The following is a 26,798-nucleotide window of genomic DNA, read 5'->3' on the forward strand; positions in this document are numbered from 1 at the left end:
AGGCAGGGGAGACTTGCCGATTTGAACCCTGTCAGGGCCGATGTCAAAGACGCCCACCATGCGACCAATAAAAGCCCGGATGGTTTTGAAGTTCAAACGGCCGATACTCCAGGATCCATCAACCAGCAGGACGATATCAGCCTTGGCATTGGTTTTACACTGAGCATCTGTGAGTAAAACACACTAGAGTTATACAGCGAGAAAAGCCAAGAGGAGCTTAGATGTGATTGTATAATCGCTGATGGCATGTAGAGTTAAAATAGACAGTAATGAGAAACGGGGAAGAGACGTGTACACATGCTCACAGCAAATAAAAAGGCACATTAACACCGCAATAACTTCAAAACATCACGTTTTTAGATAAGACTTTTATTTCACTGTATTTTCTTGGAGCTACAGACTCTTTCCATTCAATTTCTACTTTTGTCCTTTGAGTCTTCAGTCTTGCACTGTATCCAAATCCCCTTTGGCATCTGGCCCTGGAGGCTGTTTTCCTGGAATTGTCATTGCTTCTGTTCTACAGAGAAAAGTAGCCATTTGTGACACATGAAATACGAGCTTCATCTCTTTTGCGCATTCCACCTCTGTAGAACGTGTGGAGCTCCAGATACCTATTGAGCCCCAAAACTGAGGCTAGAGCACTGGTGATCTCACTGGACACCATCACACTTGGTCTGCAAGTGAAAAATATCTTGTGAAATTGATTTATTTACACACACAAGCTCATAAAATAAAGATATATACCAAAATGAGGTACCATAGCTACGGATTGTAGCTAGTTTTACATGGTTTCTAGCTGGTCCAGTATGTTCACTGGTAATCATTAGATTGTATATCAAATTTTAACCTGTAAACCATCTTGGTTAAAATGGTTAGAGCAGGCAGACCCATGTTTATTATGGGATACTAGAACTATAAGTATAACTATCTTACAAATAAAATAAAATAAAAAGTGGCTGGAAAAAAATACATAAAATAATACTTTAAAAAAATACATATGTTTTATTAGACATCCGATGATAATCAGATCAAAATGGTCTGTGGTTTTTTAAGTGACTGAAACTAAACTACATAAAATACATTGAAATGTAAAGTATATTAAAAAACATAATAAATTTAAAAAATGCATTGACCACTGTAAGCTGGTGTGATCCGTTAAATCACTGTTACTTTAGTCTGACAAAATGCTGACAGACAGCGATGGAGACCAAAGAAACGTAACACTTTCCTAAATGTGTGCTATTCTTTGGCCTTCTCTCTTCTCTCAACGAAAAACTGCCTCAATGAAAACAGAGCATCTTTCCATGAACTTGTGTCACAGTGCAGAAAATGGGAGAGAGACACACATAGAGACAAACTCTCGTACACGTCACACATGGCCTCACGCTGTTGCCAAATGAGATGAAAACTTCTGATTATAACATTGTTTTGTGATTAAGGCTGATTATGTGGAAGGATGAAGGAAATTGTGTATTGTGTGACTTTTATAAAAGCAGCATTGCTTACAACAGCAGCCTAAAATAAAGACTAAACAGACATTATGCTATTGGTTAACCCCACCCAATAATCTGTACAACCTAGATTTCAGAAAGTTTTTTTTCCTTTGGTTTGATCAATTTTCTGATAAATCATGTGATAATGTAACAGGTTTTAAGAACATATATATGGTTCATTTTGATTGCATATTGACCTTGCAGTCATCCTGCTTGACCAGACTACTGGTTTGGGCTAGTTTGCAGTGATACATGTGGAAAACTGTGCCTTTACGTGACCTTTACTGTGGTCGTTTCACAACTAAACTCCTGCAGCACCCTGCCATCATTCCCACTGCATCTGCTGCTTAACTCCTCGCTGCTGCACAACTTAACCTCTGGAAAGTCTTTCACATCATGACTACACTCAAGCCTTTAAACTGACTGCCAATAGCTGCCAGAATCAATCTCAAGACACTGTTGCTGGCGAAGTGAGCTGCCAAAGGCTTCGAGCCCACAACTTCAAACCTTACACTTGATCTCACCATGAATACTGTGTCCATTTGTACACTTTTCTTTATCAGAACAAGCCCATTCATTCATTTTAAATCTAGCATTGAAAAACGCGTCCTAAAAATTCACCTCCTATAGAAGATACATGTTAACATTTGGTGGCATGTCATCACATAGGAAATTGTTTTACATTTTTTTAATTATTAAATAATTTATCAAAACTTTGTACATTAGAAAGAGAAGGTGAATTGTGAAATACAGTATTTTAAGAAAATACTAATACGAATATATTCAATTATTTATTTTATTTTACTTTTTGTTACATATTTGTTTTATATTATTACTACTAATAATAATATTTTATTAATATATTATTAACATGATTTTATTATTCTTAATATTACTAGCTTATATTTTTAATTGTTCCATATTTGCATTTTATATGTACCATCTTGTTTATTATAACATCTACGTACGTATATATTATTTATAATATCAGTACTAATACATCTAAACTCATTGACGCAATTCTGCTTTAATAGCTCATTTTGATCCATATGACACTTTATTGTAGTCATTCTTCCTGGGGTATTTTGTAGTTCTTTAGCACTTCAACAGAAAGTGCATGATGAGAACATACTATAAACATGACGTCTTAGAATGATGTGCTGAGATTATACCGGAGATGTCAACAGGTGTTTCATTGATAGGTGCATCAGAAAGGGTGGTCTTCTCCTCCCCAGCCAACGGCATACTTTGACCTCCATCAAACACGCCAAAAACAGCCACGGAGTATTTAGTTCCAGCTCTGTGAAAGAAGAACAAAACTGAAACCATATGTTCAGTCTTAAAACAAGAAGTATGTTTAGCATCATTACGTTAAGAAAAGCATCTAGTTGATGTTGATATCTAGCATATGTTGATGTTAAACATTACCTGAGTTCCTCTAGGACAACCGTGTTGTCATATGGTCCAACAAGAAGTTCACCTAGATCAATATCATTTCCGCTGGGATGGAAAGTGACTTTGTACCCTCGTACATCACCAGGAGCGTGGTCCCAGGACACACGGAAACTGGTTTTGGTGGGTTCAGAGGTCTGTAGGTTTCTTGGGGCTTTATATGGTGACACTGTAGGATTAAGAGAAGGCGGCAATGTCAGCACATGCTAACACAGTCCAGCAGCAAAATACTGCAAAAGCACTGTGGGCATACTTCACTTTGTATTTCATACAGCCAAATTCTATGCAACTAGATTTTTATATTTTCTACGTAAATATTATGTGACTTGAATGATGCTAAGGTGCTAGGTGGTTATCAGGAAATTGTTTTGCAGTTGCTAAGGTTTTTCTATGCAGTTGCTTGAGTGGTTGCTTACTGGACCAAGCCAAAAGTTTGATTTATTGTGATTTTTTGGTCTCTTCATATAGTCCCTCTTTCAGTGTCTGTATTTTTGTTGTTGTTGTTGTCCGTTTTATCATTCATGATGTGACAATCTTGATGTTTGATCACAATGTCTAACAATTAAAAAAAAAATCATTAATGTAAAGTGTAATTTAACACTTTAAGTTTAGGGCTTTGTTCCAATCCATAAAATTACACAGGAAAAAAAGTTTTTCCTCATTCTTTTTATCTTTCTAGTACAAATATGTACACATTCTTACATCAAAATGTAAAATTTGCATGAGAAGCAAATTTATATTATGTTTTGTTTTATCATTTGTCTTGTCTAACCCATTTATCAACTATATTTTGCTTCTCAAATAATCTTGATTTAAGAACTTTTAGATACTTATACAGGAAAACTGTCTTGTACAGAGGAAAAACATTATTTTTTCCAGTGTAAGTGGTGATGTGTGCCTGTGTCTGTACTGTGACTCATGGGCTTTGAATTACTGGCCAACGTACGTGTGGTTCCTACTCCTTGCCTTGCTTTTCCTTCTCCTCGTTTGTAAATGGGATGCACAGTGATGAGGTAGGTGGTCAAAGGCTGCAGTTTTCTCAGCATGGTGGTGGTGACATTGGCTGGGATCTTCATCGTCATCTCTTTACCGCTGTCCTGAGAGACATACATGAGTCTGTAGCTGACCACGGGGCCTGGAGCGGCTTTCCATGTCACACGCATGGTTCGTTCGGTTTCGTCAAACACTACTAAAGCCTTGGCGGATGCAGATGCTACAAAAAAACAAAAAAGACAAGAATATTTGACTGAAATTCAACTAGACTTTCCTCAACGGACTGGATAAATCAAAAACTGACAAATGAAATGAAAACAGACAATCAGAGATGGTTAGATGTGAACGGGAAACCACAGACGAGGCAAAAGGAAGCAAACGTTTTCCAGTACTTTTTCAATCCCCACACTGGTGTTAAGTTTCCACAAGTTTGTACGATTTGAGTAGGGTAGAGAAAACACATCCACGCTCCAGCCAGCATCCCATTCGACATACGGCTCATATTATGGGCTGCCCTGCACACATGCAACCCTTTAAATCTGCTCTTTCCCGCAGTGGTGATGTTCACTGCACCAGTGCTGCGATCAGCTCACTTTTTCCACCCGGAGGCAAGTGACTACTGCACAGAAACTCAAAACTCACTGTACTCGCCAAGATTTGGTGCCAAGCCCAAAACCACAACTTGAAGAAGTCACGCTAACTTTCAATAATTTTTCAACTAGCTAAGAATCAAAGGTTTCTTTCCTTTTCCATTCCTTTCCATCGATCAAACTGAGTGCCACAGACTGCAGTAGAAGGTTGTCGACTTGTACTTTAAATGGTTGTGTGCATGTCCTGTCAGGTCTGTATTACCCTAAGAACCATCTTTCTTTCCTAGAAGATGTTTGCTAGATTTAAAGTTAACTATAACCCTAATCCAAACCCAACCTAACCTCCAACTTCATTTCAAATTGTATAACTGGGTTCTATTAACGCTATTACAGTGCATTCAGAAAATATTCACAGCACTTCACTTTTTCCACATTTTGTTATGCTATAGCCTTATTCCAAAATTGATTAAATGCATTATTTTTTTCCTCAGTTCTACAAACAATACCCCATATACCCCATAATTGACAACGTGAAATAAGTTAGTTTGAAATCTTTGCAAATGTATTTAAAAAAAAAAAAAAAAACGATTTTATATAGAACATTTTTAGAACATAACTATTCACAGCCTTTGCTCGATACTTTGTTGAAGCACCTTTCTCAATAATTAGAGCCTCAAGTCGTCTTGAGTATGATGCTACAATCTTGGCACACCTATTTTTGGGCAGTTTTTCCCACTTAAGCTCCATCAGATTGGATGGGGAGCATTGGTGCACAACCATTTTCAGATCTCTCCAGAGATGTTCAATCAGGTTCAAGTCAGGGCTCTGGCTGGAACACTTAAGGACATTCGACAGAGTTGTTCCGTAGCCACTCCTTTGTTATCTTGGCTGAATGCTTAAGGTCATTGTCCTGTTGGAAAATGACCCTTCGCCCCAGTCTGAGGTCCAGAATGCTCTGCAGCACATTTTCATCAAGGATGTCTCTGTACATTGCTGCATTCATCTTTCCCTTGGTCTTGACTAGTCGCCCAGTTCCTGTCGCTGAAAAAACATCCCCACAGCATGATGCTGCCACCGCCATGATTTACTGTAGGGATGGTATTGGCCAGGCGATGAGCCAGACATGATGCTTGCCATTCAGGCCATAAAGTTCAATCTTTGTTTTATCAGACCAGAGAATTTTGTTTCTTGTGGACTGAGAGTCCTTCAGGTGCCTTTTGGCAAACTCCAGACGACCTTTTACTGAGAAGTGGCCACTCTACGATACAGGCCTAATTGCTAGAGTGCTGCAGAGATGGTTGTTCTTCTGGAAGGTTCTACTTTCTCCACAGAGACCATTGGGTTCTTGATTATCTCCCTGACTAAGGCCCTTCTCCCCCAATCACTCAGTTTGGCCAGGCGGCCAGCTCTAGGAAAAGACCAGGTGGTTCCAAACTTCTTCATATTACAGATTGTGGAGGCCACTGTGCTCACTGGGACCTTCAATGCTGCAGACATTTTTCTGTACCCTTTCCCAGATCTGTGCCTCGATACAATCAGGTCTCGGTGGTCTACAGACAATTCCTTAGACTTCATGGCTTAGTTTTTGCTCTGACATGCACTGTTAACTGTGGGACCTTATATTGACCGGTGTGTGTTCCTTTCCAAATCATGTCCAATCAACTGAATTTACCACAGGTGGACTAAAATCAAGTTGTAGAAACATCTCAAGGATGATTTCAAAAAAGGGTGCATCTGAGCACAATTTTGAGTGTCATGGTAAAAGGTGTGAATACTTCTGTACATGTGAATTTTTTTAGGTTTTTTATTTTTAATACATTTGCAAAGATTTCAAACAAACTTCTTTCACGTTGTCGTTATGGGGTATTGTTTGTAGAATTGAGAAGTAAAATAATGATTTTAATCCATTTTGGAATAAGGCTGTAACATGGAAAAAGTGAAACGCTGTGAATACTTTCCAGGTGCACTGTAATTCTTTCAAAAAGAGTTTTACAGTCATTTAAAAACCTTTTTTAGAAACAGTGACATGATTAAACAAACTTTTAGGTCCCATGGTTTTCAGGAAAACCTTCTACAGTATGTATTCTGGAACCAATATGTTTATCTGAAGAACCTCAACATCAACAACATTTGGAAAAATAGATGATAGTCTCAAAATGATTTCCCCTGGTTAAATAAAGGAATAATAAACAACCATTTTAATTTATAATTATTATAATAGATTTATTATTAGTTATTATTATCATTATTATAATAAATTATAATCATAAAACATTAAGACAGAAGTACATTACTATTGTAATTATACTTTAAAGGGGAAAATATTATTTATTTTACACTGCTAATATGTCTTAATTTCTTTAAATGTTCCCTCTAACTTTTACTTTTGTGGAAACTGGAGTTAAACATTTAAGTCTCTGTTTCACTGACAACTAATGTATAAATTCTTCTTTTTACAAATCTAAGACTAAGACTGTGTGTCCACCAAAGCGTTTTTAGACACTAGGCGCTCTGCTGAAAATGCCTTGCTGTGAGCGCTTGAGAGCGGTTTGGCAACGCAGCAGGTTTTTTTCCAGTTGAGACTCTTTGCTTGTTATGATACAGAATATCCGCGGAAGTGTTAGTTGTATATCATTTCACAGATAGTTTGTTTCTGTATTAATTCTATATAAAAATGCCCCCACTGGTACAATGTAAAGTATTTGCTCTGGCTCTGATTTTGTTCTGCAAAGCTTGTTGTTGTCATTTTTTCCCACCCCTCCTCCACTGTGATTGGTCGGCTGGGTGAAAAGTGACAGTGATGAGTGCTGCGTTTGACTTAAAGTTGAACATTCTTCAAATTTCGGCGACCAGTAAAAACGATGAGCACTCAGTGTCCCGTTACGCTCCCATTGAAAACAATTGGACACGCCAGCCAGCCATGTGAAAAAATGCTTTGGTGGACACGGCCTAGGGTCAGATTTACTAACAGCTTGCACCAGTGCAAACCCTCTTTTGGAGACATGCAATGAAATATTTGCGCTGAAAAGACATTGACAGAGTTGTTTTCAGGGCTGGACTGGTAATCTGGCATACCGGGCATTTGCCCGGTGGGCCGACGCACTTTTGGGGCCGGTATAGTGTTTAAAATTAAAAAAAAAAAAAAAGTTTTCTCACCACTGACAACATGCAGCGACAGCGGCCCATTGGTTTGTCTTCTGAATTGACAAGCCGAAGCGAGAGCGACCTCTCCTCCATATTAGGCGCTTTTTTCTATTTATTTATTTATTATTTGAGCGCATGGAACTGCAAAGGTGAATTATCCGCACAACGCTGACGAACGTACGCTGCGTTTAAATACTGCTCTATGAACGGCACTTTGACTTATTTAGTTTTATACAATCGTGTGATATGGAAACATTACAGTTCTGTGGTGAATTAGCTGAAAACAGCCGCGACCATACGTAGCCTATTCATGACGAGGTAAAGTGGAAAACGGCAATACACACAAACGTTTCACTTTACCACAACCACAACTTACTCTGCAGCTACTAACAGCGAAGAAATATGGTGTTTAGGAAGAAACATTTATTAAAAATGTTGATTACATAAATTAATATTGCAGAATATAAATCACTTTTATAAAGGCTGTTTTCGTATTTTCTACAGGTGTTTACATTTTTTTACTTACAAATAAGTTTATTATATATGTTTTATATAGTTTTGGAAACAATATAGCCATATAATGAGGAGCACGGTTTGTACAGTCTGTTTTTTACCCTGTGACTACCATGATCTTACATTTAAATGAAACTGGTCTATAGTTAAACTACAGTCTATAAAACAGCTTTAAGTCTAGATCCCATAAATAAAGGACAAAGCTTTTTTTTCCTCTTTAAAAGTTTTAATAACTTTTTTTAATAGATTTAATGAAATGTAATAGCCTCATGAAAGATAGATATCAGTGTCTTACTTTAATGATGTGTTAACTCTTGAAAAATATGATTGTTCAACCCCAAAATGTGATCATTTACTCACCCTAATGTCACTCCAAACCTAAATTAATTTATTTCTGTGTAGCATAAAATAAAATAATTTGAGTGTTTTTTTGTTCATACAATATTCAAATGGTAGCCTAACCAAAATGGCTTGGTTGCGAACATTCTTCAAAACATCTTATTTTGTGTTTCACAGAAGTCATGCAGGTTTGAAATGACACGAGAGTGAGTGAATGATGACAGCATTTAAAAGCAGTAAATGTACTTTACTGCATCCTAGCTCAAAATCATCAGTGCTTTACTGCTAAGGGCATTTCTGTCTGACCAAAAAAGCAATATTAAGTTTATCTGCATTTGCAGCAAATTCGATAATATCTATCATTATTTGTCCTAGTTTTATTATATACGTCAATTTAAGGCCCCAACCCCAGCAAAAACATTCACGGGGAACTCATGGGCCGGATGTGCTGGGTATGCCAGAGCCGAATTTAAGCCCCAGTCCAGCCCTGGTTGTTTTTGCAGCTGACCTCATTGCATATATACAGTAAGCATTTGTAGGAGTTTCCCTTTCGGATGCAAAATGTATAGGAGGAGAGTATTTAAATTTATCATGAAAGGTGATTGACTAAGCTTTGCGATAGTCAATCTACTGATATTTGCACCATTATTTACCACCCGTCTTAAACCAGATGCTAACTGATTGTTTGCTTTGGACGTTATCTGGCCCCAGATTGCAGCCTTTTGAAATTTGATAATCGCTCTGAGCCAAATTGCAATTTGAATTGCATTTTATATAGATTAATTGTGCTGCCCTACTTATTTATTGTAATCATGCAGTTCCCTCGCATAGCCCCATTTGGGAAACCCTGATTTAAAAAATATGACATTACTACAATAACTAAAATAACAAATTAAAACGTACCATCAGTGGTCTCCTCCCCCACGAGTGGTTGTCCTTCCCCGCTGTCATACAATGCGACCACAGACACCTGGTAGCGTGTTTCAGGGGTGAGGTTCTCCAACATCGTGCTGGTCATATCCCCAGGCACCAGCTTCTCCCCAGACTCCCCGGAGTACAGAGACCTCCAGCGGACACGATACTGCCTCACTCTTCCTGGAGCGGCCGTCCATGATGCCATGAAGCTGGTGTCGGTCACATCGCTGGTTATCAAGTCTCTCGGTGAGCCCAATTCTGCAGGCAAAGCAAAAACACTGACTTTAATATACAAAAGGCAGGTAGAAATTCTGAGCAGCACAAGTTATATATAAAAATTATAAGCAAGAATAAGATTTCAGTCCAAGTTGTGTTTTAGCAGAATCACCCTGGGCTATAACCAGTGATATATTTCCAGAAGCAGACGGGCCATTTCTCATGATGCCTCTGCTGTCACTTGTGCAGGTGTGTCAGGGCTACAATGAGCACTAATTCATTCAGATGAAACTTAACTTAACAGCTGGTAATAAAGTCAACACACACACACTTTGCAAAACCAACCACACAGAGCCCAAAAAGAATGCAACCCACTTAAGGATCTTAGGATCATCTCTACTAAGTGGCCTTCTTTTAAATGTTTGACATCACATGCAATGAAATTCTTTTACTTAAAATATGTGATAGTGTCTCAAGATTGATGTATCATCAGATATACAGATATATGATCTCCAGGCATTCTTAGTGATGAAAAGATACACTGAAGATATTTTGAATAATGTTGATAACTAGACGGTAGCAATTAACTTCCTTAGTAGGAAAAAATACCATGGAAGTTTTGGCCATCGTCAACTGTCTGATTATCGGCATTCTTCAAAAAACCTTCTTCTGTGTTCAACAGAAGAAAGAAACTCATGCAGATTTGGAATAACATGAGGATGAGTAAATAATAGCAGTTTTCATTTTTAGGTAAACTCTCCCTTTAAACCATGTGTCTGAATAAATGTCTGTTGAATATTGTGAATATAATTTTAAGCACTGTATTTTAGTATCATTGAAATAGTTTTTTACATATATTTTGATCAGTCTCTAATGACCAAATATGCATGTTTTAGGAACTGTTTTCTTCTTCAAACTCTTAAATGAAGATGCTCGCACACATGAAAAATACACACTGACTGTTTTATATCATTGCAATATACTGAGATTAGGTAGAAGAAGCAGAGAAGCGAGCACTTGCCAACTTCTTTCTTTTTCCAAAACAAAGCAAATCCCCACAAAACCACCAAACAGTGCTCTCCTCAGATGTCTGATACCTTCTCAAATCCCCAGTCATTTCTCATCCCTCTATCCTTGTCTCTTCCTTGCCTGACACGATTATAAGTCCCTGCAATTTTCACAAATTGGAACCAGGGCATCTTGTTGAACAATGTGACTCCTTACATCTTTCCTCAACATGTGACTTTCATATGAGCTCCTCTGCAGCCCAACAGCAGGATTGTATTTGACTCTGCCTTTAAAAGAGCCTTGAAATTCAAATGATCTTTTATATCCATTTAAAGATGCAATTCCATTCAAAAAGCCAATCCAGCATCCCATGCAGCTCCGAAATCCAAAGCCGAGACAGGCCATACACATGCAGTAAATTTTCCGCAGTGTTTTTGAAGTTTAACCTCTTGTCAATCACCGGGAAAGTGCAGGTGCTGAAAGAGCTTTCGTTTGTCCCCTTCATCTGTGCTTTACGTACATCTCCGGGTTCATGAGCCGGACAGCGAGGCCAGCTTGAATGCATTACACACTTTGACAGATGGCAAACAGGAAGAACAATCCTCCTCTGAGGATACCCATGTGCTGGAGTACAAAGACACCTTTTGGCCTGTTTGTATCTAGCTGATCAAGAATTTATTTTAAATCAATATCCATGTGTAACAGTATAATATCCTGCTATGTAATCAGTCTCACTCCAATTGACTAGTTGCTACTCTGAGGAAAATATAATACAAACAAACCCCATTGGAAACAATCTAAAGTGCAAGGCAGGTAACGCGTTCCACATGCGTGCACTTTTGCCTTTGCATTATGATAACTTGCGTCTCTTGATTCCCTTGTATACATGCATATGGGAACTCTTTAGTTAAATTTTTCAATCTTCTATGAGATGGTGAAACAAAACAGCTGATTTTAGTTTCACGGTTTTCAACGTCAATTTCAGAGGAATGGATTTTACAGATATAAGACCATCACTTCAAGCACAGCTTCAATATGGACCTTTTTTAATGTTTACATAATGTGAATTGAAATATCACTGTTGAACTGCAATGGGTTGAAAATCCCTTTAAAAGCCCACTTTAAAATGTTTTTATTTAGTTCAGTATAGCTTAAACACTACAAGAAAAGTAACATAATTTAAATAACAAATATGGGAACTATTATAGCGTCACATAGCATTTATTTTTTTCCTACAGAGTCTCAAGGTCTTCACAGTGATTTGCTGGAAATCATCTTTTTTGCGGTAATTGAATCTCCTGAAGACTCATTGCACACAGACAAGTCAATGATTAGCTAAGACAGAGCGAATTACCTCAAAATGTACATAGCATCTGGTATTGTATACCTTCTCTGCTCTACAAATGGACACACTAGGTCATCAACTGGACCAGAGCCCGGTCAATACACACCTGCATCAGATTGGGGACAGAACGGAAATATTTCATGCTCTGCTTATGCATATCCTCTTGAGGATGCAAAGGAAGGAACAGAGATGTCTGGGTGACTACTCTACTCCTTTGTTCCAGAGTGGGACGAAGCTGCGTAGTTCCTGCATTACATCATTTTCTGCCATTGAGAACTTCATCTAGCCCAGCTCCCGCTGACCGAGTCTGAATGGATGGATGGAGGAACTGAAATCACCATCTCTCCATGTCAGTCTATAATCAAGCCATAATGCTATGCTCCTCACAGGTCAAATTTTGAGAATGAGGACTTCTGGACTCTAGATGAAGCACTCCAAACCCTGAACTAACCTTGAACTGCACCAGACCAAATCTCTAGCCTACCAAATGCAAACCCTCAATACATTTAAAGAAACATTCTTCAAAAATGTATGTTCTTCAACAGGCATATATCTCTCCACAAATGACAAAAGGTAACTATTTCCCAAGTCTTCAGAAGCTCATCTTTTTCAGTCACTTGACTTTTTTTTTTTTTTTGCTCATCCACCATTTTTTGTTATTTTATTAGATCCATACCAGGCCCATATATAGCTTTAGAAGAATATAAAGCTAGAGCCATTTGGACAACCTTAATGGTTATTTAATTTGTGGATTCAATATGTTTTCAGTGCATGGAAGAAAAGTACTCTTGACATCTCAAAGTACTTCTATTATGCTCCATGATGACATAATTTTCATTTTTGGGTGGTTTTCTATCACTTAAAGCTTACTCTTTCTGGGCTCTAATCTTTGGCCCTCAAATCTGACACTGCAGATTTGGTGACATAAGATTACCGGAATTCAGTGATTTAAGGTCTTGGGCAAGCTCTGGATCTGGTCATTTCATTAGGGGATACTGTAGCCATGTTACTGTAGCTTAAGATTTGTTCATCTGAAACCCCAGAAGACCTGCGAGCTGTTTATCTGGGCTGAAGGAAAGAAAGAGCATTATATTCTTGACTCTGTTCAACCTATTTGTTTATCCTTTCTGACAGGAGCTGAGGATGTTAAAAATGCCCCTAGTCCTTCCAAGGCTGTAGTTTCTCAAATCTTATGCTGCAATGCACTCGCAGAAAGTTTGATGGGCGTCTTCTGCATTTACACAAAACAGTATATCATTACAACAATTGCACATTTAAGTGGACTTTTTTTCTTGGGGAGAAATGGGATATGCCTGGGATATATCCTTTGGTACTCAGAAGCCTTAGTGCTAATGTCATTTTGCAGGTGTCTTTAATCCTAGGTTGCTCCTGTATGCTTCTTTGGATAAAGTAATAGAAGCTGGTAGGTTTCTGGTTCAATCCCACCATATATTATCATTTACAAATGATTGAAAATGATGAAATATAGTTCAGTTTTTGGTGAACTATACCTTTAAAAATCCTGGCTCTTTCCTTTGAGGGAATGAACAAGCAGCAACCTTCCAGTTACCGACCCTGAACCCAAAATGGGTTTAAGACACCAAGTGTCCTTAAGATAATGTTGCACGGATTCTGTATTTGTACATCAACCAGATGAAAACTCACAAGTCACTTAGTAACAGCACACCTCTCCCCAACAAGTTTTGAGGAATCATGTCTTTAGCAAGGAGGAAAAAAACAATCTGTTGACTGGAACAGAGACAATGCAGAGATTAAACTCTAGTTTAACACATGAGTTGAAAGTCATGACCTGGGATTTGTCCATAGCAGATAATAACAGACAGACTGCAGCTGCATCGCTGTAGGCAGCCATTAGGACGCAGCTGGCTCATGCTTGGACACTAACTACTCTCAGCCTTGATAAAGAACCCAGAGGTTTTGCCTAACCAAACAGACATTTTTTGCCAACTCACGAAAAAAAAAATCTGGGAAATGTCTCATAGAGTTTTTGTCAAATTCAACTTGATTTTCCATTCACTTAAGGTGTTTGGCTGCTCAAACAATCACTGTAAAATGTTACACCAGTTTTCTGAAATACCAGAGATCTAAACCCTGAAGCTTTTTGCGAGTCTATAAATGCTTGAGAAACAACCAATGAAAATGCTAAAATGACATCTTAAATAAAAGCAAATCGAGTTGATTTTGACTAATAATCAAGGAACATGAATGTAAAAATTTTAAGTTGCTACAATCACCTTCTTTGGTTGTTCCATCAATCTCCATCTGAGGTCCAACACCTGATGGGAATTCGGCTGCCACAGAGACACGGTATGTCGTAACTGGGTAAAGTTGCTGCAGAACAATGGTGGTCTCAGGGCCAGCTGTAGCAGTTTCTAGCAACACACTATCCCCTTGGACTGGAACATACGTGAGTCTATACCGCACTACTGGACCAGGAGCCTCCCCCCATGAGACTCGGAAACTGTTTGTAGTCTCCTCGGACACCCTCAGGTTGTTCACGGATCCTTGTTCTGCACAAATTGGAACATATAGGTCACAAAAAGGAACAGTGTACCCTAATATTCATCAGGTTTAATGGCCAGGATATTCTTTAAAAAAACATTTGTGTTGCACCAAAGAAAGAACAACATGCCTTTAAAAGTTCCAAAAGACATTTCAATAGTAATTAGCCAAACTAACATTTATATATAACAGTCATGTACCTTCCAGTGTGGTCTCAAAGTCTGATAGAGGAAAGCTTTCTCCCTTCTCGTATTGCGCATAAACCTTGACCTCATACTTTGTGACAGGAGTAAGGTGATGTAAGACAGTCGTAGTGGTGTCTCCCGGCAAAGAGACGGTGATGTAGCCAGCTTCTGTGTCAGCATCAGGCTTGTATTGGACCAGATAGGACTGCACATCCTCGGCATCTGTTACCCAAGAAGCTCGGAAACTCCTGGAGGTAACCTCTGAGAAGGTCAGAGACCTGGGTGCAATCAGATCTAGAAGGGAGAGCAGAATTGAAATATATGTAAGGGATAATCCACGGCTGGCCATGCATTAAAGGATTTTAGTGCACGACGTAGAGGCGAAGAACCATCGGATGCGAAGTGGAGAATTTACCTGTGCGTTTAACAGTTTTACTGCACACCTTCCAGCCAATCAGAATCGAATATTTAAACAGACCATGGTATCAGAGACTATATGAGATATTTCCCAAGAGAATTGTGTTCACATCCCAATTTAATAGCAAAAAAGTTACAGAAAAATTACAAGCTTAGGCTGTATCTCACCTAATAGATTTTAAGTTGACCTGTTTCCAACATCAAGCTATTAAAAAAACTTTAGACTTTAGAAAGCGCACACGGCACACAACTCCTATTTGTTTTGTTTTTTTAGTGCTTGTTTGTTTGTTTATACTTGACAGCTTCTGCTTACTATTTTTATGGTTTGAAATTGAGCAGGTTGGACATTCTGCTTATTGTCTATTGTCTTATCTGCTAAGTTATTTTGTGAAAGAAAGAAAGAAAGAAAGAAAGAAAGAAAGAAAGAAAGAAAGAAAGAAAGAAAGAAAGAAAGAAAGAAAGAAAGAAAGAAAGAAAGAAAGAAAGAAAGAAAGAAAGAAATGTAAATTTTGGGGTCAACTAAGCCTTTAAACTTTTGTACAAATTGGGACAAAACCAGAGTTTGAAACATATGGTTCTATGCACGTCCAGACCGAGAGCCGAACAAATTTAACAGCAGTTAGTGGTAGAGTCAAACGATACTCACTTCTCCTCTTGATGTTCAGAAGCTCTTGCTCAATTCTCAGACAGATGGACTGGGTTAGCTCTTTGGAAATCCTCTGGAAAGCATCAAAGTCCTCTACGGTGTACACGTGGGTCTCCACTGGAGAATTAGCAATCGCCTCCAGCTCTGAGCGGACGGCATCTTTCACGCCCACTGCAAAAATCTCCACATCCGAGTTCCTAAGCTTAGCCGCCGGGTCTTTGAAAGCATCCGAGGACTTCCCATCGGTGATCAGAATCGTAACACGAGGAACGTTCACGCGAGCGCCTCTGGTTGGAATGAAAATCCTCTCTCTCACATACGTCATTGCTTTGCCGGTGTTCGTGGAGCCACCACGGTAGGGGAACGTTTTCACGGCTTTGACCACAGCGCTCAGATCGTGGTGGGTGTTCAGGTAAAACTCAGTGTGTGGATCTCTGCTGTACTGGACCAAGCTGATTTGAACTTTGTCAGCCCCAATGTCAAAGCTGTTGACCAGGATGTCCAAGAAATCTCGAACTTTAGCGAAGTTTGCAAGACCAATACTGTAGGAACCATCGACCAGAAGAACGACGTCGGCTTGTACATCCACACCAAGAGAACATTCTAGAAGCAAAAAGAGCTTGCGGATGAAACAACTATTTAATCAATGGATTCCACTCTTAAAAAACAACCCAAGTTGGGTTGAAAATGGACAAACCAAAAATTTTGTTGTTTGAACACAATGAATGGACCTATTCAAACGACCCAGATTCTGGGTTTGCCCATTTTCAACACAACTTGGGTTGTTTTTAATCCAGCATTTTTTTTTAGAGTGTACAGTGGATAGTTGAAAAGTGTGGACATTTCCTCACCTAACGATACTTTTAAAGGCTGGGTTTTCTCCATCGCCATAACTGCCTCACTAGGCGTCAGACCTTTGAGTGCAAACAGGCTGATTTCATACTCTGTATCAGGGGACAAATCTCTCACATTCACAGAGGTCTGAGTCGGGCCAACGTACAGATCCTGACGTTTGCTGCCAGCCAACATGGGAACCATCTGCACCTTATATCCAGTCACTTCCCCTATAGATGCATCCCACGTCACCCGCATTGACTTGGACGCAACCTCTGTGACTTGCAAGTTTGAAGCTGGTTCAACGGCTGCAAATAAACAAAAAGAAGAAAAATGGGGTCATGTTTAATGCTCGGGGTTGTGTTTAATAAACCTGCTAGAGCAGATTTACAATTGTTATTGTTTGTTTACCTTCCTCGCCGCTAGCCAGCGAGTTGAGCTGGTCATCCACACTGGTGCACACCTGCGTGATGAGGGATTTCTCCACAGCTTTGATCATATCGAAGTTTGGCACAGTGTACACGTGTGTTCTGTAGGGCGTTGACGACATTTGTTTCAGCTCTTCCTCATCTGCTTCTTTAATCCCTGAATAAAAACAATAAATAATAGCATTATTTCTCAACATTCCTTTCAAGGATTTCTTCTGCACGGATGAATTTCTTGAAAGCTGCCCAGTTCTGTGCGAATGAAGGAGAAATCCAGAACGTGAAAGTCTACATACCCAAAGTGAAGATTTCAACTCCAGCATTCTTCAATTTCTTTGCGTAACCCTCCACGGGGTCCTGAGATTTCCCATCTGTGATAACTACGGCTACTCTGGGGAATCCCTTACGAGCACCGGTGGTTTCCGTGAACATATTTTTCAAGAGGAAGTCCAGGGCTTCGCCTGCACAAGAAAAACAATCATTGAGACTAGGCTTGGAGACTCTAGGCTTCAGTATGAATAATGCAGAAGTATAAATTTGGTACCTGTCATTGTGTTGCCACCTTTGTATGGCAGATTGTTAATGGCTCTGAGCAGATCGGCCCGTTTGAAGTACTGGTTAAGGTTGAACTCTGTTCTGGTGTCTGTGCTGTACTGAACCACGCCCACTCTAGTCTTGTCCTCTCCAAGATCAAATGCGCCTGCCATGGCTGCTATGAAGCTGCGGATGAATTTAAAATTGTCCCGCCCGACACTCCAAGAACCATCCACCAGGAATACAAGGTCAGCAATGGAACTTACAGAGCATTCTGGGGAAAAGAATGAGAGGATGATGAGTCAGCAGCTAACAAACTCTGTCCTAGACACATTTGACTTTAGTTAAAGGGATACATTTTTGAAAGGATGCGAAGCTTCTAAAATATAACCATTCAAGAATTTGTGCAGACACATTTGGCACATAACTCAGAATTCTGACCTATTTTTCCAATTTAGAAAAAGAACATATCTTTTAGTATTATAACACTGTGTGATTTAATTTGTGTGGTATGTTTCTATCACTCGTTTTTTTTTAAACATTTGATAGATGTTGCTACATATAAACCCTTTTACATTTGTACAGCTATAGAGACGCACAAATGTTTATGAATCCTTCCTTAGAGGTTCAAATAATATTTAATTAATAGAATATGTACGTTGTTTTTTGTATTTCATTTATAATAAATGAGATTAATGTTTAACAGCATTGAACAGATTGACTTAATTCTAACTTGACAGTTTATTTCTCGATTGTGACATTTTTCACACATTGTTCTCTTTTGTTTACATACTTTTTGAGCCTTTGAAGATAATTACATTTTTACTTCATTTCTCAATAAATTTGCCATTAAATCATAATTTAAAGAAAAATGAAGAGTAATGAACCTGGTCACCTGCAACAGCAACTTTGCCAAAATAATGACAATTCCATTGATTTTGATTGGTTTGTACATCTCAAATGTTGTAAATATGTAAAAAGATATATGTGTTAGTTGATACTGATTGCTTCAGTGTCTAAAATAGAAAATGTACATGAACAAATACAAAGGGGAACCCCTTTATAACAGCACCATATTCATCTATTATGCAATAAACACCAGTTACAACTCATTCCACATTGACACATGGGTTGAGTATGTCTCTATACGAAATGCTATTAGGCGTGTTATTACTAGTTCTTCCCTCTCTCTTCAATTCCACTAATCTTAATCCTCCATAAGGTTTGGAAAAATTCCTCATCTTTCAAACATATTTGCCCTCAATCACAATTTGTGGAATTTGCTGCCCTTGAAAGGACTGTGTCGGCTACATCTTTGAGGACATGTTGGCAAACCCTGATGGGAAGATAAGGAAAGGACAGGATGCTGTTGACATATCTTAGCTTGCCCTCCTTTATTACTGTAATTAGATTCACTTTTTTTCTCACTTGCGCCTGCAGAATGGAAGCACTGGAGCATTGAAACTGGGTTTTGTTAGCTAGTCGTCTGCAGAAGGCATGCCGACTAACCTTTATGGTATTCGGGTGGGGTGGGGGGTAGTGTTTGGATTTTCCACTTCTGCTTAATGTAGGAAAGGAAAAGTAAAGCTGTTCACCTTCATCCGGAGGACGAGGCCACAGCGCTCTTGTAAAGAGAGAAGCTGTAATGCTTTCCACTTTCTGCACTGCGAGAGGTTCAGGTTTTTATTTCAAACCAGGCGAAAGGGGCCACTTACGAACTCTCACCCAAAAGCCATGCTGGAAACGTTGGCTCAAATTTATCATGTCTGGAAAAGTTAATGCTGACTAACAAGCTAAATTGTTATCAGGAGTCATAAATTCGGAAAGAAAGAATTTCTTTCATTTGCGTACTGACTAGTATGGAAACTCCCAATAAAATGCAGCAACCACAGAAGCAATGGAAAGAGCCTGGAGGTGTGTACTTACTGACTGAGTCCGAGACCTGAGGTTTCCTGGTACCTCCTCCAAAACTACTTGATTGGACTGAAACAGAAAACAATAAATTAATAAATCAGAAGGCAAATTTATTCCTTCCATTAATACCCTTTGGCCAATAAATGTCTGTTCTTTCTCCACTCTGCTTTATAGAGATTGCTATCACAAAAGCCATTTCTAGTAAAATAAATATATTATAGCATGAACATAACTACAAAGTGTACTAAAAAAAAAAAAAATTCAATCACAATTTGAAATGAGATTTCCATGACCATGGGAACCCTATGACATATTCAAGGAATATGATGCCCTGCCACTTACTTGTAATCTGCCCAGAGATTGGTATACTCTCCTCAGATCCAAAATATGAAGTTATCGTAACAACATAATCCACATCGGGGGTCAAATCTCTGATAGAGGTTTTGGTTGAGGCTGGAGGAAGTGTGAACTCCTTAGGCTCTTCTACAGAGAAAAGGGCACATTTGCATGTTCAATGTTTAAATGTCACATCATGATATAAATTCTACATGAAGATAACATCTAGCCAACCTTTATTTATAAGTAGATAAATCTAGTCTAGACACACAAGACTTAGATTAGGGGAACGTTAATGACTTCCCAAGACAAGCGATGAGTAACAGTCCATGTTTAAATCATTTTTGAAGGGCACGCCAGAACGCATTTCCCTAGAGTTGCCTGTGGCAGCGAGTTTAAAGGTAACTTGTCGTTTACCAGATGCTTTCTTATCTCAAGCAACATAAAAGTACACTTACTGCGGTTCCCCACGAGTAACCTTAGGTTAAGTGCCTGCTAGTGGGCTCAATGGCAATAGCTCATGAGACAACCCTTGCAGGTCTGAACAACCCTTAGTGTTAGCCAACATGAATCCTCTTCCATACTACACATTTTCTGGTATGGAGTGCCAGCTTACTCACAATCTAGTCAATTTGCAATTGATAAAAATGAGCTCTGTCACTTCTTTTCCCTTGTTGAATATCAATTTCCAGTCTGAAACACACCACTGACGTAAAACCTAGTAAATGTTTCATATTGCCCATATAATTCCAATACATGTGGTGCTTTCACTGTTTCACCAACCTGAATCTGATGTCACTTGTACTCTGAAGCCCTCGGTCCTTGACAGCGGTTGCTTCCATATCATTTGCACTGTGTTTTCATTTAAGATCTTAAACCTCAAGTCTGATGGAGGCATTACTGTGGAAAGAGGAGGTGAATCAAGTTATTTCCAAGAAACCATTCCAAAAGCTGTATTTATGAGAGGAGCACACAGGTTTATGGACGAAATCCCAACAGTGAAGTTCATTGTTGGGGAAGGACTCAAAGCAAACATGAAACAAACGTGGACGACGGCCATTTTGGGTAAAAATGACATCTGTTTGAGCTGTCTGACCGTAGGGCCATTGACTACTCAAGCATAGACACGTAAAGCGCGTTCCACAAAGACCTCGACAAAACATTACATTGGGCCATAACTCGTGACTTGCATGCATTTAACCCAACACAGACACACCGTGTTGAATTAGATTCAATAGTTGACGTCACAGAGAGACAAGAAGTGTTGATTGTACAATGGACTTGAAAGACGTTGACAATAATGTGTGCAACTGCATTAATTTGAGCACTTTCCATTGCAAACCACTTAAATGGGAGTACAACGACAACCTTTAATGTGAAAATACAGGATAGTGACAAACAAGTGAATATATAAACAAAAAGAGCTGACATAACATTGCACCAGTCTAGATGAACTAGAAGACTCATGCACTTGTACATGAAAAGTTGTCTGCAACAACTTGTGGGACTAAAAGGACTTCATGTACAAGACGCACATGTAGAGAACTGTAGAGAAATATTTTAAAGTGATATTCTCATGGTATTTTGTGTTGCATTGTGTTTTGAAAATCAGTGTCTGTGTGGAACATAGAAGTCGTGTGCTTGTCGGAATATCACAATAAAATATTTTGTGAAGCTGCGGCTCTGGTCAAATTTTGACCAGGGCTTAAGCTTGACCGGGAACAGGTTCGCCAAAATCAAGATTTACCAACCTGGCTGACCAGATGTCACAATGGGTTCCATTTCTGACTCCAAATGGGTCCAACACAAGCGCTAACTCACACCGATTCATCACCCATTCTAGATTTTCCTTTCTTTTTTGGGTCCATCAAACCCAAACCAGTTTTGGTGCAACCAAACTTCGAAGATCATTTATTTTGCTATGCTGAGCATCTAATCATAACCATGTCGAATAAGAAAATGATAACGTTGGTTACGGTGTTTGTTTCCCAGTCGTTTTTTATATCAGTGGAACATGTTTTAACAAAGGCTTTTCTTATTTTTACAAGAGCATTGAGAAGTAACACAGTTACTTCTTGCCTTCTTTTTCCTACATATAAGAAGAAGAAAAAATAAAGCTCATATTTTGTCTATTTGTTCCCTAAGAGTGCGGAAAGTGGGGAAGGGAAACTTGGCCTCCACATGATGATTTTTTTGTACAATAAAAGCTGTAAAATGTTCCACTATACTTTCCACTGAATTCTGGCAATGTGTGTTTTAACACCCTGTCGTTTATTCAATGATTTGATATGGCTAAGTCACAGCTTTACTGCCTGTAAGACTGTTCATACCTACCAAGCTCAGCTCAGTTACTGAAAGATATACAGTAAATACTCAAATAAATGAAAAAGTGTTTTACTTAAGGAAAAAGTCTGTCTGCCTGAGATGTCTGGTATCCAGCAAATGATCATGGGTCTTAAGTTGCATATGGAAAATATTTAAAACCAGTCATATTCAATACTAAACGTTTGCTGGATTTGGCCTTACATGTTCCATCCTATAATTTGCCATTTAAATATATTACAGTGGATAATCTTGGAGAATCAGATGCTGAAAAAAACAGTTAGATCTAATGAAATATCATGTGCTGTCGTGTATTTCTATTTCCACTAGCATTAAAACCACAAATCATTTTAAACAAATATTATAGGAGAGTAAATCTCTTCAACCTAGTGTCTAATCAAGTACAAACGGAAAAAAAAAATTCTCTCTACTTTTATTCAATTTTAAGGAGAAATGAAAATTGAAAAATAATGAACACACTTAAACACAGACAAATGTTATTGCAGTTATTATTTATATATATTTTTTTTATTACAAATAATAGACTATGATCTAAACGGTTGGAATAAAGTATTTTAACTTTAACAGGGTGAATGGGGATAGATTTGTTGGCTTTTTTACCTTGAGCTCCCACTGATGTCAGTACTGCGAGTGTTAAGAGAGCGGTCGCTGCCAACCGCCTGACCGACATCTTCACCCCAGTATCAGCAGAACATCAATCAATCTGAAAAATCAACCATATTACACACACACACACTGGTTATAAATCAGTCCAAAAATAAGAGTATGCATAGTGACTCCAGCACAGCTAACTGCAAGAGATCTCGTTCAAATCTGATTTTAATTATTTCTTCATTCAAAATTCCAGCTGTTTCTCTGGTCAGCAGAGGAAAAAAAGTTCTTTCCATGGTTAATACTCCAAAACTTTTGGGGAAATGTTTATACAACAAGGTCACTAATTAAAATAACTCACTGCGGGTCTTAGAAAAACACTCTCTACAGCAGTTTAACGGTAAAACGTTTATAAACTGCATATGCTGTATGTCATTGCAAACCTCACTGATTCATCCGTTTACCGTAGGAAACTCTGAGTTCATTGACTATATGCAATTGTCTGGAAATGTGCCTGATTTCGGATCCTACACATCAGGGGTGGAAAAACTTTTCTGCAGGGTTCCTGCGCCCCCTGTTGTGCCTGGACAGATTCAGACTTCACATCCATATATTTATGCTGACTCTGGCAATGTGCTTGATGTCTGTTACATGCCTACATTGCGCGTTATTATAAATAATTACTAACGCAAGAACAAACAGCTCACAAAATATTCGCACATTAAGTACAAGTTATTGATTAATATCACCCTGACATTTTAAGCACTGTCCTGCATTGTGACTCAATAAAAAAACTAAAAAAATCCAGCGCTTTTATATATTATGCCCTCATATTAATTACGACTACATTTGCACTTTAGAAAAGGCATTCATCACATGGCAGGACCACCTGAAATCAACTAGGGCAAAAAGGTAATTCAAGTAATAAAAAGTAACTAAACTAAGTAACTAAGAAATAAACTTTGTCACAAGGAACCTTTTAACTTAAAAAAAAAAAGGATTTAAGAAAATAAATAAATAAATTAATAATAGGTGAATGCACATGCAAAGTGTGTGAGTCAAAAGCATGCAGGCACATGTTATCTTGGGATAGGTGTTGTAATAGTGTAAGAATTTAAGTAAAGCTGAATGAAAACGCAAACATATGGTCTTAAAAACGTGTAAAGCGGGATGCTTTCTGAACATCTGCCAACCTCACTTAATCTTCTAAATGTATTATTTTAAGCACATAACGTGATTTAGGTAGATAAACATAAAAATGCCCAATAAAAAATAGCCCTGTGAGTCTTACACGTGATCTAGATGTTTCATGTACAAAAGATAATATCCCAATCAACTTTAAAAGAGCACAATAACAGGGTGGTGGAAAAAATGAAATCACCATACAAACGTCTATGGAAAAAGTGATCAGAGCAGCTGAAAATGGATCCGTGTGCGCACACATTCATCATTTCACTTTACATTTATCTAATAGGCCTAAGGCTCAAATTCAAGAGCAATAATAACACCCTCCATCAATAGGTTTATCATAAACAGAGGAACTAATAAACTCCGCATGAGCACTTACCAAACTCCCCAAAGTTTCCAAACTCTCTCAATACATCACAAAATTGGTGAATGAAAGTGGAAATTTCGCCCGGAAGCAAAGGGATTTTTAAGGTCTCTTCAGAAAAGCAGATTCTCCGTGATGCTGTAGTGATGGAGATGAAAATGAAGAGGAGGGTCTGATCACCCACAGCTCGTGAAGGCTGTTCTCAAATGCACGGGATCTCAGACTAGAATGTGCTTCTTAACAGGAGGCTGATCCCGAACCCGGAGCTCTGACGTCACGCCCCTGATGGATGGATGTGTTGGGATGCGCTTTTGGAAAGTCGCGCATATTTTCGGCATTCCTGCAGCATGTCACTCATCGATGTTTTGGGCTCCAGAGGGAATGATTGGAATACTACAGCACTCCGGACGAGATCCAATAGGAATTGCAAATTCATACGTTACCTTTGTTTTTAACTCAGTTGCAAAGTTAATGCCCTATAGGCTACATTTTGAGATAAAGTAAAAGTGTAATAAATAACTCGCCTATTAAACGACTTATAAAGGAACATTCCTCGGACATTTTCAGAGCGAAATCTGAGGAGATTCGTCTAGCCGCAACAAAAAAATATGTAACGGTAACGTTACCTAACGTTAGTTGACCCAACCGACTATTGTAAAACATCACGAAGAGTTTTTACATATAATGTCGATAAATTAATATAAAATAGGCCTATTGTTATCATGACAATATCGTCAGACTGAGGCTACCTTTTTTGCTGTAACGTCAGTCCTAACTGAAAAGTAACGTAGGCTAACGTTACTCCATTGCTGTGGTAACGTTAACATTTTTGAGCCTACGACACTACTTTCGTTAACTTTTGTAGTTTTACTAATTAAGTATGGGATTTTTATCTCTCGGTGATAACACTGCTGGAAAAGCTTATAAACTAGCTGCGTTTTGGAACATCCTTTTAGCTAGACTGGACCAGCTAATGCTTAATAGGCCAGTTTAAAATCAAACAAATAAATTTAAAAAGCATCCACCGCCCAAAACACATATATAAATATTTAAAGTAACGTAGTTGTGTCCAGAAGTTGTGTTTTCGAATGAATTTACCTCGGTCATTTTCGAAGCGAAATCTGAAGAGATTTGTCTCACGCAGGCTAGGCTACGTGCCAAAAATATATATATTTTAAGGTGCTCCCAAGAGTTGACCCAACCAACAACAATTGTAAAACATCACAAAGAATTTGTACATACTATTTCGTTACGTAAATAAAATATCGCAATCATAACGACAATATCGATACTACTTTTGGCTAGCTGTGCAAGATTTTGGTTAGCAATAAACTTTTGTAGTGTTACTTATTAAATACAGTTTATATTTGTATTATATTAAAACACGTTTTTCTGTCTGTGATATATCAACCCCACTGAAAAAAAAAAAATCAAGCTTATAAACTGGGGACATGTTTTAGCCAGTCTGGACCATCTTAGACCAGGTAAAAACCAGCTACCGGGTCTAAAATACAGATATCATGATTTAAAGTAACGTTAAAGTAATTGTGTCCAGCAAAATCTAAAGGAAAAAAAATCTGTAAAAGATTACACAACATAAATAGTTTTTTGTTTGTTTGTTTTAGTTAAAATGACGTGTTTTCTGGACATGAACCATCATAACTGTACTTATGACGGTGAATTTGAGCCTATGAATCAGTTGTACAATTATGGATTTCTATTTATTTGAATATGTAGCCCCCTAGTGGTCAAATAAAGTAACGCACAGAGAGGATGGAGCTGTCCAACACATCTTATGAATCAAATCTACACCCTTGATCTCATTATTAAGCCATACATGATCAGTTTTCTGTTACCCATCTGAAAAATAAACGTTTATAAACACATGGGGGCCAACTGGGAGTCAGGGTAGAGTTTGGTTTATGATCATTAAGTCTATTAGTCGTTTCAGCTGAGTTCAGGACTGTTTTTAATTTGATCATTATCTCATTACTGTCATAGTTAGAGAGAAATGAATAATGAATCTATTGATCAAGGGAAAGCCTGAACTTCTACTGCTCCATATAGATCGCTCACAGAATTAATGATCTGTGCTTTATAGTTTTATAATTAGCATGCCTTCTAATCTCTGCAATGAGCTGAGAGAATTTGTATGGGAGACAATGAGCACATTGTTCATAATACATGTGATGCATTTACAAATGAGCTCAACTGTATAGACCACCAATGCCGAGGGCTGCTATACGGCGCTCAAATGATCAATCGTTCCTGTAAATTTGAACTTCCAGCAGGGAAGACATTACTTTGATGTACACACATTACGCACGCATTTGGAAACTATTTTATAATCTTTGAAAACACTTTAATTTGAAGAACAAAAAGGAAGCGCACATCACTGTTTGTTTCCTGAGAACCGATGAAGACATCCAAGAAACAGACCATACTGAAAACATGCCTCTGAACGCTGCATTGAGCCACAAACACACTGCA

The 26,798-nt window shown here is 38.3% G+C and overlaps 1 protein-coding gene across 7 annotated transcripts in view; it reads right to left on the minus strand.

Annotated features, from left to right (window-relative positions):
* Positions 1-24,826, minus strand: part of col12a1b (collagen, type XII, alpha 1b) — an 83,592-nt gene extending 58,766 nt beyond the window's left edge. For 4 of the 7 annotated variants that reach the window (XM_067418180.1, XM_067418179.1, XM_067418177.1 and 1 more), the window contains exons 1-16: positions 22,766-23,563; positions 20,606-20,722; positions 19,829-19,969; positions 19,499-19,555; positions 17,583-17,846; positions 17,335-17,499; positions 17,025-17,198; positions 16,631-16,921; positions 15,780-16,382; positions 14,732-15,010; positions 14,264-14,539; positions 9,428-9,697; positions 3,892-4,158; positions 2,922-3,114; positions 2,666-2,793; positions 18-167 (exon numbers count right to left, since the gene is read on the minus strand). In XM_067418180.1, the coding sequence (XP_067274281.1) occupies positions 18-167; positions 2,666-2,793; positions 2,922-3,114; positions 3,892-4,158; positions 9,428-9,697; positions 14,264-14,539; positions 14,732-15,010; positions 15,780-16,382; positions 16,631-16,921; positions 17,025-17,198; positions 17,335-17,499; positions 17,583-17,846; positions 19,499-19,555; positions 19,829-19,969; positions 20,606-20,722; positions 22,766-22,835 (3,445 nt within the window). In that variant the 5' untranslated portion in view covers positions 22,836-23,563. Of the gene's footprint in view, positions 1-17; positions 168-2,665; positions 2,794-2,921; positions 3,115-3,891; positions 4,159-9,427; positions 9,698-14,263; positions 14,540-14,731; positions 15,011-15,779; positions 16,383-16,630; positions 16,922-17,024; positions 17,199-17,334; positions 17,500-17,582; positions 17,847-19,498; positions 19,556-19,828; positions 19,970-20,605; positions 20,723-22,765; positions 23,564-24,323 lie in introns of those variants that run through there. The other 3 variants (XM_067418178.1, XM_067418182.1, XM_067418183.1) reach the window with 3 other exon arrangements.
* Positions 24,827-26,798: the final 1,972 nt, after the last annotated feature.

Source organism: Pseudorasbora parva, chromosome 15, assembly GCF_024679245.1.
Source record: "Pseudorasbora parva isolate DD20220531a chromosome 15, ASM2467924v1, whole genome shotgun sequence".
NCBI lineage: Eukaryota > Metazoa > Chordata > Actinopteri > Cypriniformes > Gobionidae > Pseudorasbora > Pseudorasbora parva.